This window comes from Panthera onca, chromosome D2 (genome assembly GCF_046562875.1).
Source record: "Panthera onca isolate mPanOnc1 chromosome D2, mPanOnc1 haplotype 2, whole genome shotgun sequence".
Lineage (NCBI taxonomy): Eukaryota > Metazoa > Chordata > Mammalia > Carnivora > Felidae > Panthera > Panthera onca.
This window is the reverse complement of record NC_138349.1, coordinates 70285989-70308899: the sequence shown is the minus strand read 5'-3', so window position 1 is coordinate 70308899 and position 22911 is coordinate 70285989. Positions and strand designations below refer to the sequence as shown.

General features: G+C 38.6%; 1 protein-coding gene across 2 annotated transcripts in view; it reads left to right on the top strand.

The window, feature by feature from the left end:
* NUP133 (nucleoporin 133) overlaps nt 1-22153 on the top strand; it is a 55744-nt gene extending 33591 nt beyond the window's left edge. The window contains exons 16-26 of one of the 2 annotated variants that reach the window (XM_060642774.3): nt 742-864; nt 1444-1540; nt 2218-2469; nt 3117-3250; nt 6032-6190; nt 7046-7181; nt 11587-11705; nt 12693-12773; nt 14051-14115; nt 15382-15470; nt 20324-22153. In XM_060642774.3, coding sequence (XP_060498757.1) covers nt 742-864; nt 1444-1540; nt 2218-2469; nt 3117-3250; nt 6032-6190; nt 7046-7181; nt 11587-11705; nt 12693-12773; nt 14051-14115; nt 15382-15470; nt 20324-20460 — 1392 coding nt within the window. In that variant the 3' untranslated portion in view covers nt 20461-22153. Of the gene's footprint in view, nt 1-741; nt 865-1443; nt 1541-2217; nt 2470-3116; nt 3251-6031; nt 6191-7045; nt 7182-11586; nt 11706-12692; nt 12774-14050; nt 14116-15381; nt 15471-18209; nt 18283-20323 lie in introns of those variants that run through there. The other variant, XM_060642775.3, reaches the window with a different exon arrangement.
* Nucleotides 22154-22911: the final 758 nt, after the last annotated feature.

Below are 22911 nucleotides of genomic sequence, written 5' to 3'. Positions count from 1 at the left end.
AAAATTCTTACACTTAATCTTTTAAATGAAATGAGCCAGAAGTCTCTTGCTAGGGCTGTTAATGTGCCTTTGACTAACATCTGAGAAGGCAGAACAGGGTTTAAAAGACAGTGATTCTGTTTGGGCCACGGTTTGTGTATAGGTCTTGCTCCTTCAACTAGTTTGTATCCTTAAGGGCAGCAAACCTGATTTCTGTTTTTCCTTCTCTCTGAGTGCCCAATGCTATGCAGACTCTGGTGTATTAAGTAGTAAGGTAGGGAAAGTTTAACTGGGGGCTGAAACTGGAAACAAGGGTTTCAGTGCTTTAAGAACAGTTTTGCACCGTTACCTCCGTGTGTTAGTAATGACAAAAATTAGAAAAGAACAGTTAGAAATTATATAATTGACCCTTGAACAATGTGAGGGTTAAGGGTGCCCGAGCCCCCATGTAGTCAAAATGTTTTTAAAAAAATCCTGAAGAAGAGAAAATAAATTCACAGTACTGTAAGGTATCGAAAAACATCTACATGTAAGCAGACCCACGCATTTCAAACCTGTGTTGCTCGAGGATCCCTTGCACAGTATTTTCTCTCCCTACTTCTTTTTAAATGTATTTTTTGCCATCAACTGTTTTATTCTGAGTAATGAGCTAAGAATATGACTTTCTGAGAAAAGCCCGTTGAGTAGATTCTGGGCAGTTGTGATTATTACCCACCGCCATGGTTTTTGTTAAAAGTAGTTGCCTTCTCTGTACTCCCTCAGGTGTCGCAGGTAGACACCATTTGCGAGTGTTTACTGGAGCATGAGGAGCAGGTCTTAAAGGAAACATCTTTGGAATCTGTTGAATGGGCTGAAGTGGTGATCAATGTGAACAGTATTCTCAAGGTACAAAACCACGGTGAAGATTTCAGCAAATCAAAGACCAGAGTGTGGCTGGAAGAGAAAGTGGTTTCCATATTCCAACTCTGTATTGCCAGTAATTTAAAAGTGTTTAGCATTTAATTCAAAAAATGTAGAAAAGTACAGTCGTTTTATTTATCAAGCATTTTGAATGTCTTATGCGTATTAAAAGTTTCTATAATCCTGGGTTCTGGATTATAATAAAATAATAACCTTTTATCTGGAGAAAGATACATATATCATGGCAAATGTATTAATGTTATAGTAACTAAGTGTCTTAATTACTCAAGAACTTAATAGTTACATTATTGATTAAAATGTTCCATTTAATCTTAGATAATGTTCTTCATAGCAATGGTTTTCCTACTTTGGTTAGTAAGTTTTCCAAAATTAAAGTTAAGTTATGGAGTAAAACAAATTTCAAATGCAGAAGAACCAAAAGAGTAATTCTTACAGACTTGAGCTGAGTATTTTTTTAGTATTAATAGACTTTGATGTTTCAAATTATCTTTAAGAATACTGGGACTCATCACTTTCTGCATATGCTGATGCATTTTTTTCTAGGACATGCTACAAGCTGCCTGTCATTATCGACAGAATAGAAACTCCTTATATAGAAAAGAGCCGATAGAACAAGAACCTGAGTATGTTCCTTGGACAGGTGAGATTGCAAGCTCTGAGCGCAAATGTACTGGTTTATTATTAGCAGTCGTTCAAGATATATTTCTAATGGCCTATCGTTTCTGGAAGCTGTATTATTCCATTAGTGTGGGTTTGTGAGCGAAATGAAAAATAAGTGCCACCTCCAGAATGAGTAATTCTTGTGAAAATTGCTTTATTCTCTTAGAATAATTTGTAGATTTGCCTGTAATTTATGTAACTGATACTTATTATGCGTCCACTAGATTTAAAAAAAAAATTTGTAAGTAATCTCTACCCCTGACGTGGTGCTTGAATTCACGATCCTGAGATCAAGAGTCACATGCTCTACTAAGCCAGCCAGGTGCCCTTTGTCTACTAGATTTTAGTGCATATGGTTATTCAAAGAAGGAGGTCCTGGCCCTAGAGGTATTGACAATAGTTAATGTTGATTTAATACAAGAAAGTAAGTGGAGTTAGCACTGAAGGAATTTAGAAGGGAGAGGATCATGTTCACCTGGCTGTGTTGAAGTCTCCATAGAGAAGATGGGATTTAAGCAGGACATAGAGAGGGATCAGCTGAACCCCTATTTGTTTATTTTTTCCAGCAGCGGTGACATGATAGTTCTTAGGCAGTTGGTCTTTCCCCTAGCCATTGTAGAACCCTTACTTACCATATTACTTTATGTGATCTCATAGCAACGAGTGGTCCTGGGGGCATCCGAACAGTAATCGTGCGCCAGCATGGGATTGTCCTGAAAGTGGTATATCCTCAGGCAGACAGCAACCTCCGAAACATTCTGACAGAGCAGCTGGTAGCACTGATTGATTGCTTCCTGGATGGTTACGTTTCCCAGCTTAAGTCTCTGGACAAATCTGGTGATCAAGAAAGATACAGCAGTCTGGAAATGGAATACCTACAGAAAAGATCAGATCTCCTATCTCCACTTCGTAAGTGCATGATATTTAGCAATGGCTATGGGTCTTTGACGTTGCGGAGCGGGTGACGGAGTCCAATCATTAATGTAGCATATTCAGTGTAATATCATTAATCCAACTGTAACCAAGAACGTAAAGCAAAGCATGTATGTACAGCTTTCTGCATTCATTCATTTGTTCGACCTTGTCTTCACACCTTTCCAGGTACAAGTACCATAGATGGTGCTGAAGATGATTTGAAAATGAATAAATTAAAAACAACTGGAGACTGTGCTCAAAGAGCTTATCTCAGACTTTTACATGAATAAGTCGACTGCACAGTAGAGCACGATGAGGGCGGTTAGAGGGTACAGACGGGACAGTGTGGCTGTTCGGCAAAGGACACGTTATTTTCATAGCTAGAGTTAGGAGAAGTAGCTCGTTTTGCTAGTATACCAAGGAAGGGACTAGCATCATGGGTAGGCAGTGATGAAGCAGGGGATTAAATTTGCCTCTCTAATGAGTTTATAAGGATTATGAAACTAAATGCCAGTAAGTGGAAAGGTTTCTATTCCGTTATTTTTTAGAATATAATATGAATTAAAGTTTCAAGTAATACTTTCTATCACATAATAAGTTTTCACTAACAGAAATTTTTCCATCTGTTCTCATTTCTACAGTCACACTAGGCCAGTACCCGTGGGCTGCTTCATTAGCAGAAAAGTACTGTGACTTTGATATCTTAGTGCAAATGTGTGAGCAGACTGACAACCAGACCAGACTCCAGCGCTACGTGACCCAGTTTGCTGATCAGGTAACGAGTGTTGGGGACGTAGGAAATTGATGCTGTTGTAAGGTTTTACCATTTCAAATCTTTTTTTTTTTTTTTTATGCTTATTCAAGAGAGAGAGAGAGAGAGCACGTGTGGGGAGAGGAGGGGTAGAGAGAGAAGGAGAGAGAGAAGTCCAAGCAGGCTCGGAACTGTCAGTGCAGAGCCTGATGCGGGCAGGGCTTGAATTCATGAACCGCGAGATCATGACATGAGCAGAAATCAAGAGTCAGACGCTTAACTGACTGAGCCACCCAGGCGCCCTCGTTTCAAATCTTACTTGGGTGTTTTGTTGGAAGATGATATATAGTCGTTTTGTAGTTACCTTATGTACTAATTTGTGCATTAGGTTTCTTTGTAAATTGGCAGATGATTCCAAATATTGTTGAAAGGTTCTGTGACCTTTGACAAATAAGTTAAAATTTTCATTTCTATTCATATATTTCCAGTCATAATTAAAAGTACTTAGGTATATGAAAATTGAGAGAATTTTTAAAATTTGAAAAGAAGATCTTAGGAGCACAGGATGCTGCAGCTTTTAGAGAGCTCAGCTTTCCATACACCAAAGATTTGTGCTCTCCTTCTTTGACATCATGCTTCTTATTTTTTTTCTAATTTTTTTTTTAAATGTTTATTTATTTTTGAGGGAGAGAGAGAAAGAGCGTGAGCAGAGAAGGGGCAGAGAGAAGGAGACACAGAATCTGAAGCAGGCTTCAGGCTCTGAGCTGTCAGCACACAGCCTGATGCGGGGCTTGAACTCCCGAACCATGAGATCATGACCTGAGCCGAAGTCGGATGCTTAACCGACTGAGCCACCCACGTGGACCCACATGCTTTTTATTTTTCAAAAAACTTTTCACTATGACACTCTCTAGGTGAATTTAAGCTAGTTGATTGTCAAGTAAGCACTGACTTTTTTCTTACTATAAAAGTGAACATAGGGGCGCCTGGGTGGCTCAGTCAGTTAAGCGGCCGACTTCGGCTCAGGTCACGATCTCGCGGTCCGTGAGTTCGAGCCCCGCGTCGGGCTCTGGGCTGATAGCTCAGAGCCTGGAGCCTGCTTCCGATTCTGTGTCTCCCTCTCTCTCTGCCCCTCCCCCGTTCATGCTCTGTCTCTCTCTGTCTCAAAAATAAATAAAACATTAAAAAAAAAAAAATTTTTAAAAGTGAACATAGTATAAAATTCAGAAAGCCCCTATAAACCAGAAAGATTTTAAGAATCATTCAAAATTTCACTACCCAGAGAGGAAGAACCCTTTGTAACATTTGGTTTATGTTGTTCTAATCTTTTCACGCTATATTATTGTGGACAAATATGTTTTGCCAGTTGCTAATCACAAACATTTGTCCTGATATCATTAAATATTTCATAATGTTTTGATGGTATTGTGGTATTTCATGGCCTGGATGTAACTTGCTTTATTTGATCAGGGCCTGATTGTTTGACATGGCTTATTTAGTATTTCACGATAGCACTAAAGTAAATATTTCTGCGTCCATCGTGATTTCTATTCTTTTGTGGATTCTAGTTCTTTGTTGACATTTTTCATCCATTTTTTCTTTCTTTTATTTTCTTTAATGTGTTCAGTAGTTCTTTAAAAAATCCTTCTGTACTACCTCTAAAATCTGATCATCCTCAGATTTGTTTCTCTTGCCTACTTCTTGGTCATATTTTTCTGCTTATTATGTCTTATGAATTTCTGGTTGTATTTTGGATATTGTGTGTAAAGGAACCTTAAAGATGAAAATAATGTTTGGTTTTTTTTCTCCTGAGAGGCAGATAAAGTGAGAGGTAGGTCACTCAGTTCATCAAGAACAGAGGTGGGCCAAGATTTGGTTGAGGCTTTTGTTACATTCATTTCATTTCTGGTTTCAAAGTCTTGTGGGACTGGTGTGTTCATGGCAGAATTTCCTTTAGTGGAAATACCTCTTAAATACTGTGTGACTGTAGGACATTTTAATCTTCCCTTCCAGCCTAGCCTTCCATGCTACCCCAGCATCCGGCAAACATCAGGTGGGGAAAACTGGCTAGGCATTTAGACCCTCTCTAGAATCCTGTTTATCATTCCAGTGCACATGGCCTTCTGGCACAGAATTGAACCCCTGGAGGTGTGGAGGCAGCGCCTGGGTGGCTCAGTCAGTTAAACGTCCAACTTGGGCTCAGGTCATGATCTCACAAGTTCGTGGGTTTGAGCCCTGCGTCGGGTTCTATGCTGACAGCTCAGAGCCTGGAGCCTGCTTCGGATTCTGTGTCTCCCTCTTTTTCTGCCCCTCCCCTGCTCATGCTCTGTCTCTTTTTCTCTCTCAAAAAAAAAAAAAATGAATAAACATTAAAAAAAGAATTTGACCCCTGGGAATCTTTCATTCTGCACTGTTGCATAGAACTTTCCTGTGTGTTTTCTAAGATAGGACATGGGGCACGTTGAGCACCTGATGTGATTAGTGTGACCGAGGAACTGAATTTTAACATTTTAACTAGGTTAAACAGCTGTACATAGCTAATGGCTGTCAAACCATACCACGCACATCTAGAGTTTACATGATCTTAAACAAGATCCCCTTTCAGAATCTGCATTCCTCTTTTGTTAAACTAAGTTAAGGGTTTTTTTTTGAGGATCCTAGTATATAGAAAATAAATGTTTAAACAGGATCTCTGTTCTGGAATCTAAGACCTTTGAAAAAAATATTAACGTTTTATTATCAGAAATATACTTTTTAAAACTGTATTAATAAATATTATTGGATTCTTTGCTCTTTTATTTGTAGAATTTTTCAGACTTTCTCTTCCGTTGGTATCTGGAGAAAGGAAAGCGAGGCAAATTATTATCTCAACCCATTTCTCAGCATGGAGAGTTGGCAAATTTTTTGCAAGCTCATGAACATCTCAGCTGGTTACATGAAATTAACAGCCAAGAATTAGAAAAGGTAAGAATTGAGTTACATGGAGCAGGTTTAGGCAGTTTTTTACTTAGTTGTTTTTTTTTTTTTTTTTTTAAACTAGTTTTTATTTTATAGAGAAAGAGCACAAGCAGGGGAGAGGGGCAGAAGTTGAGAGAGAGAGAGAGAGAGAGAGAGAGAGAGAATCCCAAACAGGCTCCATGCTTAGCACAGAGCCCAATGTGGGGCTCCATCCCATGACCCTGGGATCATGACCTGAGTTGAAATCAGGAGTCAGACGCTCAAATGACTGACTGAGCCACTCAGGTGCCCCTTTAGTTTTAATTAGTTTAGTTTATAGTGATTAAAATGCTATTTAGAAATTATTTTAAGCATATGTCTCCTTTCTCTGACATAATTTGAATAAAGTATTCTTGTTTATTTATGATGGCATTGCTCTTATTTTTAATGTCTCAAAAAAATGTAGCCTGTTGTGTTTTGACTACTATTAGAGTAAAATAAAGCACAAAAATTGTATTAACATGTAAATAACCATTGACCTTTATTTGCAATGAGTATTAAAATGTTCAAATTATGAGTAAAAACAATACACGAATTAATTTTAAAATTTGTCCTTGACAGGTCGTTGAAGTGACTCTGTAATTGTTACAGAGCAAATGTCTTATACATGTTTCTTTTCCCAATAATTAGTGTCGCTGGTTGGTATTTTATTGTGTAATTACTCTTGGTGTATAGAACCAATTAGTTTTTAGGTTTGCTAGTACTGACTTGATCTTTCATTGATATAAATTAGGGGGGAAAACAAGTTTAGGTTGTGCATTAGCCTGTATTTCAACTTGAATTAGTACGCGGGGTCTTAGCAGTTTTCGTGTTTTGTTGTAGGCTCATGCAACACTTCTGGGTCTGGCAAACATGGAAACACATTACTTTGCAAAGAAAAAAACCCTTCTTGGCTTGAGCAAATTGGCTGCCTTGGCTTCAGACTTTTCAGAGGATGTACTGCAAGAAAAAATTGAAGGTAAAAGAAAGAATTTGAGCATCAAGCATGCTATCAGTGAACTTTTATAATGCACTCCTAGTATTGTTCAGTGGTATTCATTAGACACAGGACCCATCTCTTCTTTAAGAGGAATGCTTTCTATTCAGTGGCTTTAGACAATTACATAAGTACATATTTGGGATTCTATTTTTTAGAGAAAGTTTGTATGTTAAATAAGAATTCCTAAAGAATAAAAGTAAATGATTTGACCCAGTGCTTTGATTACACCCTTAGTGACTCACATTCTAAGAACAGGAAGAACTGCAAAGAAATCTTTATTCAGTGGGTTTGTTGTAGATAGTAGTTTGTTAAAGCTACTGGTTTCAGAATTCAAAGCTTTTTGGTGTCATAATTGTGAGACTTTTGTTATGTTGTCAGTTAAGAATATGTTTGGATACACTCTTATTTTTGAGAACCAAGGGGAAGAGGGAGATAGAAATCTAGGAGGAGGATGAGGAAGGGCCCTGGACTGTACTTGAATTGGAGATTTCAGATGGAATCACGATTGTTCAAAATTAAAGTATTTCTTGGGCTCTGTCCACTGAAAAGGCCTAAAAGCAGTGACACCCCAGTGACAGGAGCGTACCTAGTCCTGTATCATGGCTTCTAACTATTTCTCAGTAAAAGGAGATGAGGGTTATTGAGGGAATGATCCTGGGGAGTCTTGTTGGGCCAGAAAGCAAGCTTAATGTAGAGATGTCAATACGACAGCCACCACTGGCCAAGTTTGGGGATAATCTAAACACCAAAAAGAATGATAGTAAAACATTTTATTTCACAGTTTAAAAACAAAAAAAAATCCATAAATCTACAGTGAGACCCACAAGGGGAGGGGTCAGTGAGAGTTTCCTTTAGGAAAAAAAAGAATACCAACTGATAAGTGTAGAATGGGACTTGGCAGATCACCACCGGCAACCATGGTGACTAATGTGTCATCCAAGGACGCTAAAGCCATTGAGTTTAGGGGTTAGGGGAAAAGGATGGCCTCATGCTTTCAGAGTATCGTGACATGGACCTGACAGGTACCATCATCAGCACTGAGACAGGCTCACCGTAAATACTTCCCAGGGTGATGTCACGTAGCAGTGTGGAATACCACCTTGTGCTATTGTCGTGTCAGAAATGTTCGACCTGAATCTAACCCCAGGGAAGTGATTAGATAGATCCTGTTTTGGGGCATTTTACAATATAATTGGCTCCGACTCCCAAATTCAGCAGCATGAAAGACAAAAAACTTAAAAAAACAACAAAACAGGAGGCTGTTTTATGGGGCGCCTGGGTGGCGCAGTCGGTTGAGCGTCCGACTTCAGCCAGGTCACGATCTCACGGTCCGTGAGTTCAAGCCCCGCGTCGGGCTCTGGGCTGATGGCTCAGAGCCTGGAGCCTGTTTCCGATTCTGTGTCTCCCTCTTTCTCTGTCCCTCCCCCGTTCATGCTCTGTCTCTCTCTGTCCCAAAAATAAATAAAAAAATTAAAAAAAAAAAAAAGAGTCTGTGGATTGCCTTAATGGTTAAGTAATCACAGGCTCTTATTGTTTAAAAAAAAAAAAAAAAAAAAAAACAGGAGGCTGTTTTAGATTAAAGTAACCTGAGAGCCATGACAACCAAATGTAGGGAGAGAGGCTGGCTCAGCTCCTCGATCATCCCCCAAATAACCAACCATGACGCACGTTTTGGGGACAACTGAGGGGATGTGAACATAATTAACATTAGATGGTATTTCTGTATTTGTGTTAAATTTTTCAGATCTGCTAATGATATTGTGATTGAATGCCCTTAGGAGGTACATCCTAAAGTATTTAGAAATGTCATGATGTTTGCAGCTTTCATTTGATTTAGGAGGAAAAGCAAATAGGTAGATTGGTAAACAGGTAGATAAAGCCAAGATGGCAGAATGCTAACAGGTAACTGTAGGTATACAGGGTGCACTGTATTCTTCTTTAATAGTTTCTCTAGGGGCGCCTGAGCGTCTGACTTCGGCTCAGGTCATGATCTCACGGTTCATGAGTTCAGGCCCCGCATCGGGCTCTGTGCTGACAGCTCGGAGCCTGGAGCCTGCTTTGGATTCTGTCTCCCTGTCTCTCTGTCCCTCCCCTGCTCGCACGCTGTCTCTTTTTCTCTCAAAAATAAAAAAATGTTAAGAAAAATTTTTTTTAATTTTCTGTGGTGTTAGAATTTATTTTTATTTTTCTAATGTTTATTTAAAAAAAATTTTTTTTAATGCTTTATTTATTTTTGAGAGAGAGAGACAGAGTACAAGCAGGGGAGGGGGAGACACAGAATCCAAAGCAGAGCCTGACTCAGGGCTCAGACTCACAAACCACAGGATCATGACCTGAGCTGAAGTAGGCTGCTTAACCAATTGAGCCACCCAGGCCCCCCTAGAATTCTTTTCTAAATCGGCTGCATGCCCAGCATGGAGCCCATTGTGGACTCGAACTCATGACCCATAGATCAAGAGTCATACACTTAACCAACTGAGCACCCAGGTGCCCCAAGTTTGGAATTTCTCAAAGTAAAAATTGGAAGGGGATCTTAACTCTGTGATCAGGGGTGAAGGGTATACAAACATAGATACTTGTATTTGGTTGCAGGGCTTATCCACAGAGGCCAGCCTTTGAGGTATGGATTCTATTTATACTACCGTCTTTTTTTCTTCAAGGAATGGAAACAGTAGAAAGAATCTTGACAGAAATTGGACAGATCTGGTTTCATATGTTTTCTCTGGCTTACTAGCTTTGTGACCTTGGATACCCTCTGAGCCTCCGTTTCCTCAGCTATAAAATGGGTAGTTGTAAGGAGTGGAGACACTGTGTTCCTTGAAAAAAATGTCTTATACATATTAAGTCCCCAATAAAGTGTAGGGTTAGCATTTAACTTTTATTATTAAAACTATTTTTCACTGTTTATAAAGGAGATTTTCAATCTTATTTTTAAGCACTAGTAGTGTTTATTGTTCTAGAGAAGTGTGTATATATTCTGCAAGGTTGGCTGATAGTCTGACATGGGAAGCCATATTTTACCTAGTCACCAGAGATAGACCGTGTTATTCAAATCCAGATGGTTGTTTTATCTATTTATTTATATTAGAGAGAGAGAGAGAGAGAGAGAGAGAGAGCGTGCTCGTACAAGCTGGGGAGAGGGGCAGAGGGAAAGAGCAAAAGAATCTTAAGCAGGCTTTGTGGTCAGCTCAGAGCCTGACACGGGGCTCAATCCCACAAACCGTGAGATGACCTGAGCTGAAATCAAGAGTCGGACGCTTAACTGACTGAGCCACCCAAGTGTCCCTCAAATCAAGGTTTTATTTCTTGCTCCCCCCCCCACAACCCACTCACCAGAAATCATTGGAACTGTGGTCACCATTTTACATTTGATCACTTCTTTTTTTTTTTTTTTTTTTACATTTGATCACTTCTTAACTTTTGCTTTCTTAACACAATGGGAATGTTTTTGGGTGTCAGTAATTACCTGCAGACCATCATCACAGTGTATCTAATCCTAGGGAGTAGATTTTTTTTTTAATTTTCTGGTTATATAAATAATTCCTTACTGAAATTTGTAAATTACCGGGAAAAAACATAACAAACAGATAGTCTATATAATCTCACTGCCCCAGAGAGAACTATGGTCACTGTTTCGTGTACCCTCCCAGTCTGCTTCTCTATGTATGGAAATCGCACAAAAATTATTTAATTTTTACAAAATTAGGATCACGAGGGATGTCAGTATTTGAATGAGCATATTTATGCTTTGGTCATTGTACCTGGCGGTGACAACTGTGTTTATGAGAATACATAGCAGTTCTCAGTCCTTGTCTCCTGCAGTCCACATCTTCCTGGGCAAAACCAGGTAATGGGCTGCAGCCTGGATGGCTGATGTCACCTCATCCAGTAGAGCTCACCATTGCTAATTAATAGGTTTGGTGCATAATCTTCCAGGCTTTTTTTCTTGTAATAACTCATGGCGGCTTTTAAATAGATCATTTCCCTTAGTGCAAGATTCTACTAGAAACTGGTGGGAAGAAGCACCTCCTTGAGTTAACATAAAATGGGACCGGGTGGCCCCAGATTTGGGGGACTTGTGTCTTGTGAAATAGCCATCTGTTCTCCAGGCAGTAGGTGTATTTTCATAGCTCTTCTCTTCTCTCCTAACTCTGTCTGGTTACTGTGACTGTTTATATGACTTGGATCAAATCATGAATATGTTTTAACATAATCAGGAATCAAAGGCAAGCAGAATTAATAACATTTTAAGATCATCAAATAACGATGAGATTACCGTTAGAGGTGTTCCTTTTTTTTTTTTTTTTTTTTTTTTTTAATTCAGATTTGTTTTATGACAGAGCAGAAGTTTACTCCCCTCCCTGCCTCTCATTTTGAATTCTAGAAATGGCTGAGCAGGAGCGCTTTCTGCTGCACCAGGAGACCCTGCCGGAGCAACTGCTGGCAGAGAAAGAGCTGAGTCTCAGTGCGATGCCGGTGCTGACTGCACCACAGCTCATCAGCGTACGTCTTTGCGAATCCTTGCGCCATTCCTCAGTCTCAAAACGACGTCAGTGTTTCTTGAGTCAGATGGACAGTTCCTAAGAGTAGTCCTCTTTCCGTTTCCATTTTTCCGGTAACTTTCCCCTTCCTCTAAAATAAGTTGTTAGAAGCTGCTTGAGAACAGGATGCCAGTTGGCAGGAAGCGGATCAGCCTCTGCCTCCCATAGATCTCCAGCTGTTCCTAGAGATGCTTATCCAGGTGACCAGAAGGAAGTACTTGGATTTTCTTTTCTAGCATAGGACATAAACATACCATGAGGTACAGTTCAGGCTCTTCCATAAGAAAAATAGTTTAAGGAACTAGATTTACATAGCCTGTGAGTACTGTCCTCCTGCTTTTGTCTGGAACACAACACATTCCTGAGGGCAGGAACACAACAATTCCCTAGATTATGGGCTGCAGCCTCCATGAGACAGTCTCATTGTTACGTACTGTACTTGTAGCCTTAACTCTGCTTCGCTCTTTGCCCTTCAACAGAGCATCCCAATACAAGAGTGATGTAGGATCACTTTGAAATCACTCTAATTATAGTAACAGAAGACAATTCCAAAACTTCAGTATTTTAGTCATTATTGGTAACAGATTTCCTGTAATTGAGCCCACAACAGCCTCTCTTTATATAGCATATCGCAAAGAATATGCCCAAAACAATACTGAAGTATGTTACATTATATTGAACCTAAGAATATGAATTTACTGACGTTTTTAAAGTATATATACCAAGTTACACAAATGAAGTACTGTTGAGTATAGGCATGTTTTAAAAGAAAGTTGATCGTGAGGATAGATGGAATGTGATTTCCAAATGTGACAGTCTTCTTCGTATAAAATACAAATACCTGTGACTTACTTGGAAGACATAATGACTTATTTTCTCCCTAAGTTTCTCTAGTCTTAGTTATATGATCACTTAAAATAATCCTCAACCTTATTTGAATTTCCCATAGCTATATATCTGTGAAGAAAACAGAAGAGCTAATGAATATGATTTCAAGAAAGCTTTGGACTTGCTGGAATATATCGATGAGGTAAGGAAAATCACTGGAGACGATCAAAGGCAAGTATCACAATTATATATTTGGTTTGCTGTAGAATTGAAAACGTATTAAAAAAGAAAAGGTAACTTCTTTTAGCCAATCATGACAGTGTGTTAATTAAAAAAGACTCCCAGTGGGGCGCTTGGGTGGCTCAGTCTGTTAAGCGTCTGACTTCGGCTCAGGTCACGATCTCGCGGTCTGTGAGTTCGAGCCCCGCGTCAGACTCTATGCTGTCAGTTCAGAGCCTGGAGCTTGCTTCAGATTCTGTGTCTCCCTCTCTCTTTGCCTCTCCCCCCTCACACTCTGTCTCTCTCTATCCAAAAATGAATAAACATTAAAAAAAATTTATTTTATTTTTTTTTTTTTAAATAAAAAAAAATAAAAAAGACTCTCGGGTGCCTGGGTGGCTCAGTCGGTTAAAGCGTCCGACTCTGGCTCAGGTCGTGATCTCACAGTTCATGAGTTCGAGCCCCACATCAGGCTCTGTGCTCACAGCTCAGAGCCTGGAGCCGGCTTCAGATTCTGTTGCCCTCTCTCTCTGCCCCTCCCCCACTTGTTCTCTCTCTCTCTCTCAGTCTCTCTCTCTCAGTCTTTCTCTCTCTCAAAAATAAATAAATGGTTTTTTTTTTTAAATTTTAAAAAAGACTCTCTGGTTCAGCTATTCCTAACTCTTGGAATGTGTAGCTCTTTAGAAAAGTTGTCAGGAGAGTCCCTTTCCTGATAATTCTCACATGTTCCCTGTCTTTTTCTGTGCACGAATAAAAAACACGGCTTTTCAGAGTCCTGAGGTATTTTTTTTTCTTTCATTTATTAAGTCATTATTAGTTCTTCATTCTGATACGTTGCTTTATCAATATATTTTTCATAGTATTCACCCTAAGAGGAGCTGTTTCTCAGCCTTCTTTGGGGGGAAAAAAAAGATTATGATGATAATTCTGTAGGATAAGAATTGGCCTTGCAATTGAAAGTAGTTTGGTAGACTTAAAAAATGTAATGGATTGGCTTTTATGTTACCTTGTTTAAAATCTTAACCTTTTCAGGGTTCCTGATAACATCAGATTATCACAGAATAATCAGAAACTGATTCACACAGAGTTATTAATTGGCTTACTCTTCTGCGTATTAATGTCTTATAAGGAAATTTTTTTAAATTATGAATCAAAAGTAAAACAATATTTATGTAGAATTAGAAACTGATACAACTCAAATGTAAGCATGTATTTCTTAAAATCAGGACTTAATGAGAATTTTTTTGTTTCACCATAAAGGAGGAAGATGTAAATATAAATGATCTAAAACTGGAAATCCTTTGCAAAGCTCTTCAGAGAGATAAGTAAGTTCTCATAGCATGAATCTAAGGTACGGTTTTGGGAAAGGATTCTTTAGGAAGATTATGATACCATACATCAAACGGTCTTGTAGCCTAATTGTTTTATAACATATACTATGAAAATTGTAATGGTTGCATTAGTAATCTAAATTTTTCATTCAATAATTAAGGGAGAGTTTAAGGACTTAGGACCACTAGGTTAATACGTCTCTACTTTCGATTTTAAAATTTAGACTGTCAGTTTGCACAGAAATGCCTGTGTTCCTGATTTTCACACAAGTTGGGCCAATTCTGCCAAACAAGCTGCTGTTGTTTTAAATAAGAAGTTTATTAGAGTATCAGTACTGTCTTGTAAGTTATTGAGACCTCTCACATTATCTCCTTCTTAAGGGGGGAGATTTCTGCTGGAAATGGTGGCAAAGAAAGGTGGTGGCTGTGAAAGACTGAAAATCAAATTGCTTCGGGGAAAAAGAATTTTAAAGAGAACGTGACTTGAGTGTTAACGTCCTTCCCTACCCACAACTTTCCTTTTTATATCGTGCTGAGAAATTACAGTAGAACTATTTTTACGAAAGCATTTCTTCCTCTGATCACTCCCAAATGGTTCACATTGTTCTGCTTGGTCTTGGAGGTCACGCTCTGAAGCATCTAGCTCTGCCACTTGATTCTCCTTCCTAATCTAAAAAAAAGTATGCCATCATTTGGCTGGAATTCTTTTCACGGCTTTATGTTTAAAAACTTTAAGGTATCGTGGGATATATCCATTGATGATACAGAGTAGTGGCTCTGTGTGTGTGTATTTCAGCGGTAGATAATCTCATCTAGATAAAACTTACATTGTATTAGACACCAGTTACCCTTTTACTTTTATGAAAAGCAGAATCTGTTACAATATACTGTAACTATTGTGCTCCGAAGATCATACTTTGGAGTCCTTACTAGATTTGTTATATATTTATAGCATTTTTTGGGAACAGATACCTCACTACTTGGTTTTGACATCACATAGGTATGGTTACGTTGGGCAGGTAGCTACTTGAGTGTAACATCTTGTATCTACTCTAAAGACTCGATAAGTGTGTTCAACATTTAAAGCTCCCTTATTTTAATAATTTGAAACAGTATCACAAAAACTTAAGATTCTCCACCTGACCCCCCAACCCCTCCCCAGCACAACCATTAGAACAAGACTATGGTAGCAAACAGAAGTCCTTTATTTCAGATATGTTCACGATTTCATTTTCTTCCCATTGCACTTTTGTTTTCTAGTTGGTCCAGTTCAGATGGTAAGGATGATCCAATTGAAGTATCTAAAGGCAGTATATTTGTGAAAATCTTACAGAAACTTTTAAAAGATGGTAAGTAGTTTGTTGACACTAGAAATTCTGGTATCGCTCCTCAGTTTTAGAAATCTGAGAATGGGATTTGCCAAGGTGTCAATGCGAGGGCAGTTTAAGATTAAACAGTACCGTACTCAGAATTCGATTTGTTTAAAATGAAGGAAGGGTTGGGGTGCCTGAGTGGCTCAGTCGGTTAAGCGTCCGACCTCTCCTCAGGTCATGATCTCACGGCTCATGAGTTCAAGCCCCGCGTCAGACTCTGTGCTGACGCCTCGGAGCCTGGAGCCTGCTTTGAATTCTATGTCTCCCTCTCTCCCTGCCCCTCCCCTGCTCACGCGCTCTCTCTCAAAAATACACAAATATTAAAATGAAGGGTTTTTTTCTTTCCTCTCCAATTGGGGGAGCATGTGTCAAGGTGAAGTCTCCATCCACATGGATCCTGGGGGACTCCAGTGGGCAAAGTCTCCATGCTGATTGGACAAGGAATAGATTCAAGTGTTGGTTGTGATACCAAAAATGTATATGATAAATGAGATGTAACTTTTTGTTATATAACTGACCATACTATGCTTAAGAATAAATTACAAATGCTTTTTCAAATCCATTTTGGATGTTAATACTCTAAAATTCATTTTAGGAACAAAATAAAAAGAAACAAGAAGGGAATGTGTTCTGCACATGCTCCCATACTAAAGCAGTGAGCAAAATTCCATTTGCTGATTGAGACACAAATTAGGTAAAGAAGCTTTTATGGACAAAATGCTGTTCTTAGGGAGGTGTATGAATTAGAGGATGCAGTTGACCCTTGAACAGTGTGTGGATGAGGGGCACTGATCCCCAGCACAGTTGAAAATCTACGTATAACATTTGACTCCCTAAAAACCTAACTGCTGATGGTCTGCTATTGACCAGAAGCCTTACCAGTAACACAGTTAACACATATTTTATGTGTGTGTTATGTACTGTATTCTTATCATAAAGTAAGCTTAGAGAAATGAAAACGTTCTTAAGAAAATCATAAGAAAGAGAAAATACAGTCATAGTACTGTACTGTATTAAAAAAAAAAAAAAAAATTCGCAGGTAAGTGGACCCTTGCAGTTCAAACCTGTGTTGTCAGGGGTCAGCTGTATTTTTACTTTTACCATTTTTTATATTACTGGGAGCTTAATATATGGAGAATATTAGGTAGAGATGAGCAATTTTGCACATTTTATACCTATGTGACTCGTATTATAGAATTGTATCAAAACGTATGCTACTAAATTCAGGCAATGTGCAAAATAGGCTAACTTAGTGTTCACCAATCTTTTCAAATATAAGGACACACTCTCTTTTATATCAAATGGAAAAAATACACAGTGATAAAAAGTTGTAAATTCAGCAGTCCTTCTAAATGGATGGGACTTCTATCCATCATACTGACATTTACACACATTTGAAAGGTTTCTATATATACATATGCAAGATACATTCTTTAATCTACGAAAACATGCCAAATCCAGTCCCTGATACATAGTAGTCACTCAATAGACATTTGTCCTTTGAATGCCTGGAAGTATTTTGCAGATTCATAGGACTCATAGCCCCAACTCCTCTGCGATAGATTGTATTCTGCAGTCCTGTGTTTTAATTTTTTTTTAACGTTTATTTATTTTTGAGAGAGACAGAGCGTGAGCAGGGGAGGGACAAAGAGAGAGGGAGACACCGAATCCGAAGCAGGCTCCAGGCTCCGAGCTGTCAGCACAGAACCTGACGTGGGGCTCAAACTCACAAACTGTGAGATCATGACCCGAGCCGAAGTCGGTCGCTTAACTGACTGAACCACCCAGGCGCCCTTACAGTCCTCTATTTTAAAAAATCACTGGCTTAACCAAGTGAAATGAAGGAGGACCCGTAGAAAAGTTCTATGGAATTAACCACACCAACCAGTATTCTGAGGTTAAAGAGAAGCAAACTCTCAGTGTTTGTGTTTCAGAAGGCTTTTTTTTGGTTTTTTGTTCTTTTTATAGCCCATCTGTATGGGTCTCCTAGCATTAGTTTTCAGATTTTTAGTCTCCTTTTATAAGTGATCCAAAGAAAATGTAATTCTGTGACTAGATCACTTGGAACTTGCTCAGAAATGATTTGAACTTTTCTTCATGAAAGAGGAATACTTGATTGCTCCATATTGACAGATTTAATTCATTCATTTTCAAAAATGAGCAAGTAATACAAAGGTTAATTAAGACTTTACATTGTCACAAAATAAATAAAAACTAAAAATGAAATAAGGAAGGAATCTAGCAAAAGAACCTATTTTTTTGCTTGAAAGTATTTGAAATGCTTGAAATTCCAAAAGAGCTAAAACGCACCAAAAGGCTTTCTCTTTTCTGTATTTGGAAATGAAGAAATGATATGGCTGACTTCTATGTATGGTTGAAGAGTTGGAAACCATTTGGACCCAAATCCAATGCTGTCCATGAAATTTGTTCTTCTAAAAGTGCCACAGAGGGGCACCTGGGTGGCCGTCGGTTGAGCATCTGACTCTTGGTTTTGGCTCAGGTCATGATCTCGCGGTTCGTGGGTTCAAGCTCCACTCCGGGCTCTGCAGCTGGTAGCATGGAGCCTGCTTGGCTTCTCTCTCTCTCTGTCCCTCCCCCGCTCAAGCTGTCTCTTTCTCTCTCTCTCAAAAAAAAAAAAAAAGTGCCACAGAATTGAATTGTGGCTAAATAAGTGGTGCTCTTTAAAGGTGACTTTGCTGTTTTTGTTATTCTTAGATCTTACTCATAAGGACAACAGGAATGTAAAGTTGTGAAGAATTATTACATTGTGACCAAAGGACAAAAACAAATAGAAATATTATATTATAGAAATATATATAAGTATATATAAATATATATAATATATATAATACATTCAGACACATTTACATACATACATGTACAAATTAAAGGTATATATATTTATTATATATAACAAGAAGCCAAAGACATTTATTTTTGGAACCTTTTTAATAATATAGTTACTATATACAATGGTAAATATTTTTAAAGACAGATCCTGAAGATAGAGAGTTATAGATAGCCTCATATTTCATAAACTCTGACAACCAACAATTACTTTTGCTTGTGGAAATGTATTCATCCTACAGATATATTTAACTTACCCATACAGAGCTTTTCAGTTTGTTTTTTTTTTTTTTTTAATATATGAAATTTATTGTCAAATTGGTTTCCATACAACACCCAGTGCTCATCCCAAAAGGTGCCCTCCTCAATACCCATCACTTCAGTTTGTTTTTATATATTATTGAAGTGCATTATCCACACAAAATAAAATGCACGTATCATTATATATGGAGTTTAAATTTTTTTCTAATTAGTCACCAGTATTTAATAGTTGAGAAGAGTTCTTACAAAAGTCTTCTTTTCTTTTCTTTTTTTAATTTTTTTTAATATTTGTTTTTTTGACAGAGAGAGGGAGACAGAGCACGAGCGGGGGAGGGGCAGAGAGAGAGAGGGAGACACAGAATCCAAAGCCGCCTCCAGGCTCCGAGCTGTCAGCACAGAGCCTGACGTGGGGCTCGAACTCACGAGCTGTGAGATCATGACCTGAGCCGAAGTCGGACACTCAACCGACTGAGCCACCCAGGCGCCCCACAAAAGTCTTATTTTCTTAATTCTCTTAAGAATCAAACTGTTTGCCTAAACTGAACTGATCTATTTATCTGGCAACAGTAAACTGGATCTGATGAGCACTGCCCCCTTTGGATGAGGCATTGGCTCTAAGTTTACCAACGTCCCCGAGGCCACCTTCCTCATAACCACCTGCCGGAGTTTTTGGCCCCAGCTGAAACGAAAAGAAACCCACCAAATATTAGTTCTAAACAGAGGGCGTGCCCCGTAAAAATAGAAGCCAAATAAGATGTTACATTTTTTTAGAGAATTGATCTTTTAGAAACTAATGTATTTTCACAAGTTTAATACTGTTTTACAGATAAAAAGTCTTTATTGAAAGTATTTTAATTATAATAAATGATGTATAAATATTTTGAATTTAGCCTCATAACATTCATTAACCAGATTTTTATTATATTACAATTAAGTACAAAAAACGGTGCTAGGCACTTTGAGGGCCTTTGATTTTGAGACCCTTATGCTAATGTAACGGATTATAAAATACTGTCTTATATGAAAATTTTTTTTCCAGTTTTCTTTATCAGGCGAGAAAACTGTACATGCCTTTTTGTAACTACACAGATCTTGATTTCAGCAGTTCTGTCTCATCAGTGCTCATTGGCTTTCTGGCTTTTAGAGGACTAATGAAATGGTTCTTCACCTATCTCACTTTTAACTATAATATATATTTTGAGAGACTGTAGCTAGCTTTCATGAGATTGCATTTACTGAATTATTTCCCTATACATATAATTGGATACATATTTAATATATATAACTGTCGAAATATTGGAATATGTAATTATAAGATACTTGAAATACCTGAATACATAATTGTTGGAATATATAATTGTTTGAAGTATTTGTTCTCAGGTGATTGTTAGTTAAAAACTCCCACGTTGAAGAAATAAATGACTTAAACTGTAGAGAAAAATGAAAATATTTCAGGTCTTATTAAAGACTTTAATTAGATTGGCTGTTTTGACCACTAGGGGGAAAAAAACACTCAAGCAACCTCTTCTAAGTAAAGCATGTCGTGTTGTTAGATCTGCAAGTATGTTTGACCGTGGAAGGAATTTAGAACAGAGTATTTCCCAATAGTGGAGTGACATTATATTTTAAATAGAAGCACAGATGCTGTTATCATCAATCATCTTAATTCATTTGAGAGTTTTATCAAAGTAAAAAAGGACTTTCTGTGTTTGTGTTTATAGGCATTCAGCTCAGTGAATACCTGCCAGAGGTGAAAGACCTCCTACAGGCAGACCAGCTTGGGAGCCTCAAGTCCAATCCTTACTTTGAGTTTGTTTTGAAAGCGAACTATGAATATTATGTCCGCGGACAAGTGTAACTTCTGAAAATGGTCACTGCTGCTAACAATTTGTACAGGCTCGTCCTTAGAAAAATCGTAGACCTTAAATATCTAAAAGTTTGTACAGTTTTATAACATGAATTACTGAATTTTTTGTACTTTATTTGGAAACGGCCGTGTGACTGTAGTTTTTTGTTTTTTAGTTACAAGATCTTTTCTCCTTTTGCCATCGATTCATCACCTGTTATTTCCCTGCTGGCTACCCTTCTCATTCCATCAAGGGCTCTGGAGTTCTTGTTCTAGTTGTGGCTATTTGTTTGCACAAAGCACTTCTAGGCCTCAGTCCCTATAACTCTGAACATGACAGGATTGCACTGATTGTCTCTGAGATTGCTGTCACTCTGGAGACTGTGCACTGAGGAGAATTGGGAGTCTGGTATCCGTTTGGGTTAGGGCTGCTGCAAAATGTCCAGGAAGACAGATGTCAGATTTGGTGACTTGCTGTAGGACCGAAAGACAAAACAAGTGGGCATAATTCCTGTGAGTTTGAGAACTGCTTAATTCACTGGGAAAATACTATACATTTCCATGTAAATAGAGTATTAGAGTAGTGAGTAAAACACTTAAGTGGTAACCTGCCTGCAAGTTACCATATGGTAAATTTGTAGTATTAAAGTTAGTTATGGCCTTTCAGTATGGGGATTCAAGCTCTATTTTCAAGGTGATTTACACTGAATTCCTGCTTTGCCACAGTCTGGCTAACATAGAGCATGTGTTACGCTAGAAGCCGTTATGGGTTTTCTTAACACGGCATCTGATTTACTGAAAAGTAGTGGCTCTCAGAGCTTCATTGTTCTGACTAGTGTCATTACTCAGTTTTTCTCAGCTTTAAATAAAGACTAGAGGTTGCACAGGGTGTTGCTGGCGTATTCAGATTCTGGCCCAGTTGAATGCTCACTAAACAACTCGCTCCAACAGCTGAAAAGGTCAGAAGTTAAATATGGTAAAGAGTCCGGTGCCTGGTTTCACAAAGTGCGGCCACCGTGCCTCTCTTCCCGTGCCCTCTTCCCCTCTAGGCTTCAAATCCAGCCTTTGAACATGTTGGCAAGAACAGGTTAATGGAGCTCGTTACATTAATAACCAGAGGAAAGACACTAGCAGTCTTGTCTTTTTCTGTTTGCAGCTTGTGTGCTGGGACAGCATGAGGGTCCCGGTTAGGAGTATATGGAAGGGTGCGGTGCTAAGGGAAGGTCGGAAGAACTTGTCAGGTGGCAGGGAAGAGATGGTTGAACTCTTGTGTTCTAAGCCGAGGCTTTGCTTTTACATAGACATTAACAGTTCTTGCCCGTATGATCCTTTTTAGATACTCGTGTGCTCTGGGAACACAAGATGGTGCCCCCTTCACATGCTACCACAAATCTAAGTATCCCTAATGTGACAGGAAAGCCAGTCTGACGGTGACCCTGGCCCCATTGATTGCCTGATGTCAGATTACTGCTCTCACGGTGTAATGCGTAGTTGTCTTATGTTGAGGGAGGAGAAGCCTCACTCTTCTAGCTCTGTCTCTTAGCCTGGCACCAAAATGGTTGGGTTTTTTAAAATTAATAAAATTAAGGTCGAAGGTTTTAAGTAACTTTTCTAAATTTTAAAAAGTTGTTTCACAGTGTAGTCTTTATCAAAGAATTACTGATTTTTGTATAAATTGAGTAATAAAGGCACATTATAAAGGTGAGCATGTTTTCTAAGGAAAGAGAACATTACTGCCTTGGGAAGGGGTTTTTTTCACTCCTGTCTTTGCTCTTCTGAAAGTCACAGTTTGCAGCCTCAATTACATGAAGCAACGCAGTTTTTGATAGCAGCCAGCTTCGTGCTCTGGTATGTTTCGTTTTAAGACTTTGTGAATGTATCAAGGGTGAAGGTAGAACCTGAGATACACGTAAGGGACTTGCTGAAACCCTTAGCGAAGTAAAAGGCTACAGACACCCTCTGTCACAGGGATTTTGTTTTTGAAGAAGCCCTCGAAATCGGATTCTTTCTTTGACTTCGGGGTCCGAATCAAAGTGCTGAAGTCTGTCACCCGCCAAGCGCACGAGGCCCGCGCGAAGGGCACACGGCACATTTCCCCTTCGAGGTGGATCGCTCTCTCTAGTAGCGGGAACAGACGGAAAGCCACGTCACAATGTCGTCAGGCTCCCCCTTGATCTCTTGTGATCCATCACACTTGTACATCTTGAGGCTGATAACTACAGAAAAAGGTAGTCCCACCTTTTTATCCCTGGACCTTTTATTGGAGAATGCCTGAAGAGAAAGTAGTATTACGTACTCCTATGTAAAATCCACTCATTAAATACAAAAATGCAATTTTAAAAAATAATTTTGTGTAATTCTAAAATTATGAAAAGCTGTAGAAAATGTAAAACCTATTTTTTTTTTTAAAGTTTGTGGAAGAACATAAACCCCTGTAATACCACCAGCCAGAAATCATTTCAG